Source organism: Sesamum indicum, linkage group LG9, assembly GCF_000512975.1.
Source record: "Sesamum indicum cultivar Zhongzhi No. 13 linkage group LG9, S_indicum_v1.0, whole genome shotgun sequence".
Classification (NCBI taxonomy): domain Eukaryota; kingdom Viridiplantae; phylum Streptophyta; class Magnoliopsida; order Lamiales; family Pedaliaceae; genus Sesamum; species Sesamum indicum.
The window spans coordinates 1,537,690-1,545,593 of record NC_026153.1 but is presented as its reverse complement, the minus strand read 5'-3'; the positions used below and the strand labels follow the sequence as shown (position 1 = coordinate 1,545,593).

The 7,904-nt window shown below is 35.5% G+C and overlaps 2 protein-coding genes across 3 annotated transcripts in view; both read right to left on the bottom strand.

Annotated features, from left to right (window-relative positions):
* On the bottom strand, positions 1,507-5,872 carry LOC105170163 (pentatricopeptide repeat-containing protein At4g21065). 2 transcript variants are annotated; one of them, XR_848476.2, is made up of 5 exons: positions 5,212-5,872; positions 3,583-4,431; positions 3,400-3,440; positions 3,019-3,135; positions 1,507-2,350 (listed from the first exon to the last, which is right to left on the bottom strand). XR_848476.2 is itself a non-coding variant. In XM_011090804.2 (4 exons), exons 1-3 carry the CDS (start codon positions 5,766-5,768, stop codon positions 3,434-3,436), a joined length of 1,413 nt encoding a protein of 470 aa, XP_011089106.1. In that variant the 5' UTR covers positions 5,769-5,872; the 3' UTR covers positions 1,510-2,350; positions 3,400-3,433. The 2 variants fall into 2 exon arrangements, 1 of the variants encoding a protein (XP_011089106.1); XM_011090804.2 differs by lacking the exon at positions 3,019-3,135 and having other exon boundaries at positions 1,510-2,350.
* The window catches only part of LOC105170162 (DNA (cytosine-5)-methyltransferase CMT3), a 10,043-nt gene continuing 8,217 nt past the window's right edge, over positions 6,079-7,904 (bottom strand). The window contains exons 15-20 of the mRNA XM_011090803.2: positions 7,391-7,509; positions 7,202-7,306; positions 7,084-7,127; positions 6,930-6,999; positions 6,745-6,848; positions 6,079-6,551 (exon numbers count right to left, since the gene is read on the bottom strand). Coding sequence (XP_011089105.1) covers positions 6,386-6,551; positions 6,745-6,848; positions 6,930-6,999; positions 7,084-7,127; positions 7,202-7,306; positions 7,391-7,509 — 608 coding nt within the window. The 3' untranslated portion in view covers positions 6,079-6,385. The remainder of the gene's footprint in view (positions 6,552-6,744; positions 6,849-6,929; positions 7,000-7,083; positions 7,128-7,201; positions 7,307-7,390; positions 7,510-7,904) is intronic.

Below are 7,904 nucleotides of genomic sequence, written 5' to 3'. Positions count from 1 at the left end.
GTAGGGAAAAGAATTGAAAGGTCAAATTTGGAGAAGTATATATATATATACATAGGAATGGAGCAATTACTAGGAAAGCAATAGGTTTGGAAAATTGACAAACATCAGTTGGGCTTCAAAGCTTCTTCTCTTTCTTGCTTACTTTTCATATCTAATTATAATCATATGAACCTCATGAAAAATTACTTTTTTTTTCTTTCTCTCTCCCTCTCTCTCTCTCTCTCTCTCTCTCTCTCTTTTTTTGTATTTTTTTTTTTTTTGGGGGGGGGGGGGGTATGGGGTATATGTATATATATTATACTAAGATCACATGATTTGTATTTTGTACACATTATTTAATATTTTCACACACAAGAAATGAAAAGGCAATTAAGCGATTTGATACATATGAAAAGAAAAAATGGAATGAGAAAGCATAATAGAATTTTTATTTAATATTATAAAAGAAAAATCAATGAGAATTGGATGAGAGTCTATATATATTAAAGTTGAAATATTAATAGGAAGATGGAGGAAATCCAAAGGTGCTAATAATAACTTGATTCTTCTTTCTCCATTAAAAACTTTGTATTATTTACAACTACATTATCCAAACCCCAAAAAGAACAAGTGGATGTTTAGTTTCTGCATCGATTGCTATTGGGCCAAAGCCCATTCTTGCTGAAAATATAAAGGAAGATAAACAAAAGAAGCCCAAAATGACCACATTTTTTTTTAGATAAAAAAAAGTATGTCATGTCTTTTGAGTTTCTTTTGGTTTTCTTCCCTCTCACTAAAATTTAAAGGTTCAAACACATTTTGGTCTAATTTTTGAAAAATAAGAGACAAGTATTTATTATTAGTATGCATGATTATGAAGGTGCAGCAGAGTCTTTACTATCCAACTCATAGTAGTTGATTTCACTATCTCACCCCAACACCCACTCCCATTATCACCTGAAATTTGAATATTATATTGAAGAAAACAATTATCTTAAAGCTACATTATATTAAGATTTCTTAAATATTATTTTTAATTATAACAAACACTCTTCCTATGCTTTACAAAATTACAAATACATTTCTTAAGAGAATGTCATATAATTTACTTCAAATTTTATGCATATACTTATAACAACCTTAAGTTGGATCAGATTTTAAATATTTGTTCATATTTAAAATGAACATACCGTATATTGCTTGCTAATATCTGCTATGCAATACATCTTTGTGTCTGAATCTAATAAAAGCAAAGTACAACAAAACAAAAGAATACTAGTCTGAGAAAGAATAATTAACTGATATTAATCCAAGAAAACAACAGCAATTTCCTGAAATTAATCTTTTCCTATTAATTAACACAGGTTTTTATGCAAGAAAAAAGATAAAGGGACAAAGGTGACACAAACCCAAATTCTTTCTAGTCTTTTAATATACCACTTTGCCCTCATTATACTCCAAACTTTTTATACCAATATGCTTCTCAGCTCCCCATAATTTTGTCCCCATGGTCGGTTGAGGTTCAACCTTGCATGTAAAAAGCCCTCAATTTTGTATATCCTTAAAAGTAATATCACTACCTAATTGCACTGCTTTTCTTCAAAATAAACGCAGAAAAATAATAAAAACTTTTACTACTAATTTAACTCTAAAAAGTTCAAGCTGGCCACAGTGAAGGGCTCTGTTTTAAAATATAAATTATTTGAATAGATTTGAGTTCAAAAAGATCAGGTGGACCAGAATTTCCCAATAAAGAGAAGCAATTATTGACCTCCATTGGCACCTATATAACATACCCAACATCTCACTTAACTTGCCCTTAACTTTAGCTTTTCCCTTTAAAGCAAACTAGTGGTTTCCAGAGCACATCCAATACTTTCATCTCTTCCACTTCAACAAATTAAAGCTCCTATATATATATATATATATATATATATATATATATATATATAAATATAATTTACACTCTACTATTGATCATCTTTTGCTCTTAAAGACCTCATTCAAAACTGTATTTCTCAGCATGGCTAGATACTACAACTCTTCTTACTATGATTATCTGCAGTACTTCTCACTACCGATCCACTTCTTCTTCCTCATTGCAGTAGTCTTCCTCTTCTTGATCTTCACTTGGTACATAAACTACGAGTCCATGTTCGAGGACTTGATGGACAACTTCAAGATATGTCTGATGGTGTTTCCTGTTGTTCTGCTGCTCTTTGTGCACTGGTTATCAAGCGAAGATCGAGAACGTGTCCCATTTTACTTGTCGTTCCCGGAGAAGGATGCACTTCACAGGGTTGGAGGATCTCCACTTGGGGTGGCTGTTCTGCTGGTGTTTCTGATTTTCATGATCTCTCACCGCAGTTCCCTGCAAGAAAAATGGTTTCCGTTGTTTAGTAAATGACGAATAGGCGAATCATGTAAGAAATATATGACTCTTTTCTATTGTACATAAGGAGTTGGATTGCTCCTCCCCTTGTGGCTAGAAGATAATGTATTTCTGTTTTGATGTAGATTCTCGACTCTTGAAATTTTTTTTCAAGCTTAATCTTTTGATGGTGAGTAACAGGGCCAGATGAGTTTAGGCAATGCATTTTCATACAACAGACTACAGAGACTAGTTATTTTGCTTCAAATGTTGAAGGTATTCATCAAGAAAAAAGAAGATACTCTAAAAATCTAACCAGCTTAAGAAAGACAGGACAACTCAGATTGCAAGTTAATTCCATATGTTCACATATACACACAAATAGCAAGTTCCTAAAAGGTCATGCACTGTGCAGTGAGAAAGAAAAAGTAACAGATTCCTGAAGATGGATTAGCAAAAACAACTATTACGAGCATATGCGGAGTGCCATAATTCTTGGACATTCCAGAACCTACGAGTTCAATAAATCAAAACCACACATATCATGCGGTCTACACTAGGCCGGTCCCAGTGATTTGTTGTGAGATCTCCAAAGAACCTGTGGGTGGGTCTCAGTACTCGTCAAAAAAAATCTTGTTCTGCTTTTTGATATACAGAAGAGACTATACCTGGAATAATAGTTCATGGAAGATATAGACCACTAAAGAGAATATAATATTTGCAAGTCTTCGTTACACAAATGTCCTTGAACATTAATCCCAATTCTTGTTGCAGAAACCAAGTTCCTGGACGCAAAGAAAGCACTTGGAGCTTATGGGAAAGAATCAGTGATGGAAAAAGTTCACAGAATCATTTAGCATGCTGCAATATATCTTGCTATTAGATATTACTTCCAAAATAATTATGAGCTATTGATAACTGGCATGTAATACAAAGAAAAGCAAATCGACTTGAGATTAGGCAAAACAAATAAGCTAAACATGGCAGGCAATCCTACGTCTAGATGGAGAATTCCAACATTAAGAATTTGTGGCAGTCAATAAATATACCTTAAAATATGCTTGTTTGCAGGTCTCTGTATCCTCAAATTCTGCAACCCAAAAAGAAAATGTATAAGCAGCAATGACAGTGAAAAACTATTATTTTATCTCCCTATTGATCCTTTTATCCTGGAAGAATGAGATGACCATGTGAAAGTGAGGTTTTCAAACCCCAAAGCACAAAAAGTTTACTTTATAATCTCTTCGGTTTTCACCAATGCCTCCAGATCACCACCAGGAGCGTGGACCCAACTTGAGCCAGGAACTTTCTTCAGACCTCTTAGTTTCATGGCATTTCTCATGTTATCCATGCCATTACAACCAGACGTAGAAGATATAGCGGTGGCAAGTAAATAGTTTGCTCCAACATTGGGCTCTGTTTTGAGTAGAAGTTGAATTAAATGTTTGTCCAAAGAAAGAGCACGGCCATGGTGTTTACAAGCACTGAGGTAACTCCTTATTATAACAGAGTTAGGTTCAAATGGCATGCTCAGAATTATCTTATAAGCTTCTTCAATTTTTCCAGCTCGTCCGAATAAGTCAACCATGCATCCATAGTGCTGCATAGTTGGTATGATATTGTAGACATTCACCATTTTATCAAAGAGTGCTTGTCCCTTGTCCAGTAGACCTCTGTGGCTACAAGCAGAAAGTACCACTGAAAATGACATGCTGTCAGGTCTCAAGCCAGCTTCTTCCATTCTGGTAAATAATGATATGGCTTCTTCTCCACGACCATAGTCTGCAAGACATGAAATCATGACTGTCCAAGACTGCAGATTTTTCTTGTTGATGGTATTGAAAATTTGTAATGCTTCCTCCAAGTGACCTGATTTTGCATACATATTCAGAAGTGCTGTACCCAAGCTAACATGCAATTCTGTACCATTAACGAGAAGATATGAATGGATGGATTTTCCAATTCTGATATTGAGGAGGTTGTTACACGCAGCAAGTAAACTAACAAAAGTTACCAAGTTGGGCTTCTCATTTACCATGTTCATATATTTGAACAGCCTCAAAGCATCCAAATCAAGTTTACTGCAAGCATCAAAAGGTGAATCATAAGTGAGATTAAACACTTGAAGCATTGCAAATTGCAAACAGAAGAGGACAATGCTCATAAATTCAAGGGACTACAGAGATCAACTCCATGCCCACCTGCTGTCTATTTTCATACTAATAGTTGGAAGAGATCACAGGAAAAGGATGCTTGTTCCATGATGTTATATTTCTGAAGATGTGCTCAACATATTGTAAGCTTTAATAACATCCTCCAGCATTGGGAGATAACTTAATAGAATATAATGTGGCAAGTGGTACGGACTGTTCATCTAAAGAGCAATCAGAATGCACTAGTCTTTTACAAGACATATCAAAATTCAGCTTTTCGTAAACAGATATTTTGTTAAGAGTGTACATTCTCCAGACAACAATGTTCCCACTTCCTGTTCTGTAAATCTCAAATGACTTACTGCGTCAAACATATCATCAGTTTCATTAGAATCATTCAAATAAATTCATCCCAAGTGAAATGCATTTCCAAATCAATATATGGGTATAATAGGTCAGGCATCACCCACTGTAATCACCTTGAAACTAAAATACTTTGTTGGTATTCTATGTTGAATGGGCAAGTATCATAAATTTGGAATCAATCAGAGAAAAGGACTTTCAAACTTGTGAGGACAACTCTTGCACGCAAACAGTCTTGACATAGTAGTTCAATTACCACAAAAAATTCCATTTCAAAAGAATGTGAAGTATGAGATAAAGTACCATATTTGAAACACAACGGAGAGCAAAAGAAAATTTGCATACCAATCAACATAAGCGGCAATCATAGAGCTCCAAGAGACAACATCTCTCTCACACATTTCATCGAACAGTCTTCTGGAGAACTCAACCGCACCACACCCACCATACATTGTTAAGAGAGTATTATTAACATGTAAATCCGAAGCAAAACCCGCCTTGAAAACCATGGAGTGCACCGATTCACCAACCCGGAGCATCAAACAATGGCCGCAAGCCTTGATAACAAAAGGATACGTAAACTTGTCAGGTTTGAGGACATCAGAAGTTCGAAGTAATTCAAGAAAGAGCTTTACAGAATGTATTTGCGCGGAGGAGGTCTTAGAATATGCTTTGATGAGGGTGTTCCAGGCAAAAAGTGGGGGTGGGACAATAGGTGAGTTGTCAAAGAGTTTCCGGGCATGGTGGAGGGAGGTGGAAGCGGCGGAGAGGATGAGATGAGAGAAGAAGTATTCATGGTGGTCAAGCGAACTTTTGAGAAGCAAAGAATGGAGAGCTTCGGCGGAGATTTTAGAGAGCGAGAGTTGGAAGAGGATTTGAATCTGCCGCCAAATCATCGGCATTTCACAATTCACTTGAGTTGTCAAGGATCAGATAACGAGGATGAATCCCTTCTTCTTCTTCCTTAATGGAGGGAATCTTTTCCGACCACTTTTTAGATTTTACTATTGCACCTAATAAATAATTATTATATTTAAGTATCATCATAATATATAAATATATCCCATTCTCATTTTATATTTAAGTCTCATCATAAAAGATAAAATGTACTCATCAGTCATTACTTAATTTTCAGCCTGAACCACTCAATCAGGTGCAACAGCTTCGAGGAAATTTGTACTCTGCATGCACAGTCTTTCTTGGCGCAGATCAGATAAAAGTTTCACCAAATTTGCAGTACCAGAACTACAAAATCAACATTCACTAAAGACAAACAAGAAGATACCTAATTTTGGACATGGAAATGGCCAGGTTTAATTCTGCTCCAAATGAATACAGAGCATTATGCTCTTGATCAAATGAGTATTTTGACAACTAAATGATACACAAACAAGAAAAGGATTCATGAAATAAATTAATGTCTCGCGTAAAGATCGAATATAATTTCTAAGACTCCACCCCTAGCATCAGCCGCTCGATGGGAGTTACACTGGAACAATTAGTAAATATGCATCCATCATCATATCATCACAATTGTGGGGGAAGGAACGTCTCTCATCAAGGGATAATCCTCAGGAAGGGTGAGCAATGGTCCATCCCCTGATAATCCTCTTAATGCCAAAGCTAAAGAATAACCCAATGCTCGAGCCACTGGCACAGCAACTGCATTTCCCACTTGAATGTATCTGGAAATACAAAGACAATAGATGGACATAACTTAAAAAAGACACTATTTGTTCCACACATAAAGCATTAACTGACTTATAAATTTTAAACCACACTGAATTACCATATAAAAGAGGGACAACAATATAAAATCAAAAGACATGGAGTTCAAGCAGTACAAACAACAGTATAGCACTCTAAACATATTGTTACCTTTCTTTTATTGGGCCAACAAGTTTATAGTAATCTGGAAATCCTTGCAGCCGAGCATTCTCACGAATTGTGAGAACTCTATCTTGAAGCGGGTGCAAAATAGCCTAGAACAAGTTGTGTAAGTTACACAAAAATATATGCATTAACTTACAAATTAAACATAAATTACAAACACAAGATGCTACCTGATTATGAGGTTCTGCCCGAGTCACAACAGTAGGCACAGTTTCATCCCACCACAAACGCCCAAATGGCCTGAACCATTGAAAGATAAGTACATAATAATGCAAAAATTTTCTTTAAGTAATAAAGACTGAACATAAAGGCATGCTACTATACTTTGATGAACTTCCTCCAACAAAACTCATAGCATAATCAGGGACCTGCAAATTAAGAAACATGTATCAAGTACCAAAAAAGAAAAGAAAAGAAAAGAAATTTGAAGAGCAAAAAATACCAGAGGCTTCCCAGAAGTGAGCCTTATTCTTTCTACATCAGGATCCCACTCAACCTTGTTATCAGCACGGACTCTAACACCAGGCAAATCCCTAAAGTTTGCACCCTAATACCAAAAAGCAAACAGTTCCAAAAATAAAAACATGGGCTTGAATTTTTTTCCGGATTCACAGTCAAAATATAAACATACCTTTCTCTTGGGGATTTGACAAACACGCTCATAATCATCCTGATTTAGAAGAAGCGGGCGATGGTCAAACAAACAATGTTCTGACACTTCGGAGTTGACTTTCAAGCATCCCGGCATTTCTTCAGTGAAAATGCACAAGAAATTAATTGAGGCAGCGTTGTCTATGATGACATACTAAATAATTGATAAACTTACAGTATTCCTACATGTGCTGAAATAAAATAACAATTCCCTGAATCATGTCATTGTAGATAGACTAAATACCTATGTCTTGATGAACTAGTAAAAACACATTATCAAGTGCACTAGATATTGGTGAAAGAAACTACCAACAGCCTAATATAAAAAGACTGGTGAAACAAAACTTATATGCAGATCATGCATGCATGCATGGCTAAAATTGTAATATTTCACTCTCTAAAACCAGGAAGCAAAAAAGTAGAATATAGAAAACAACAAACACTCAGCAACACAATTTTCTAACATTCTCAACAAAACAATTATGATAATAATA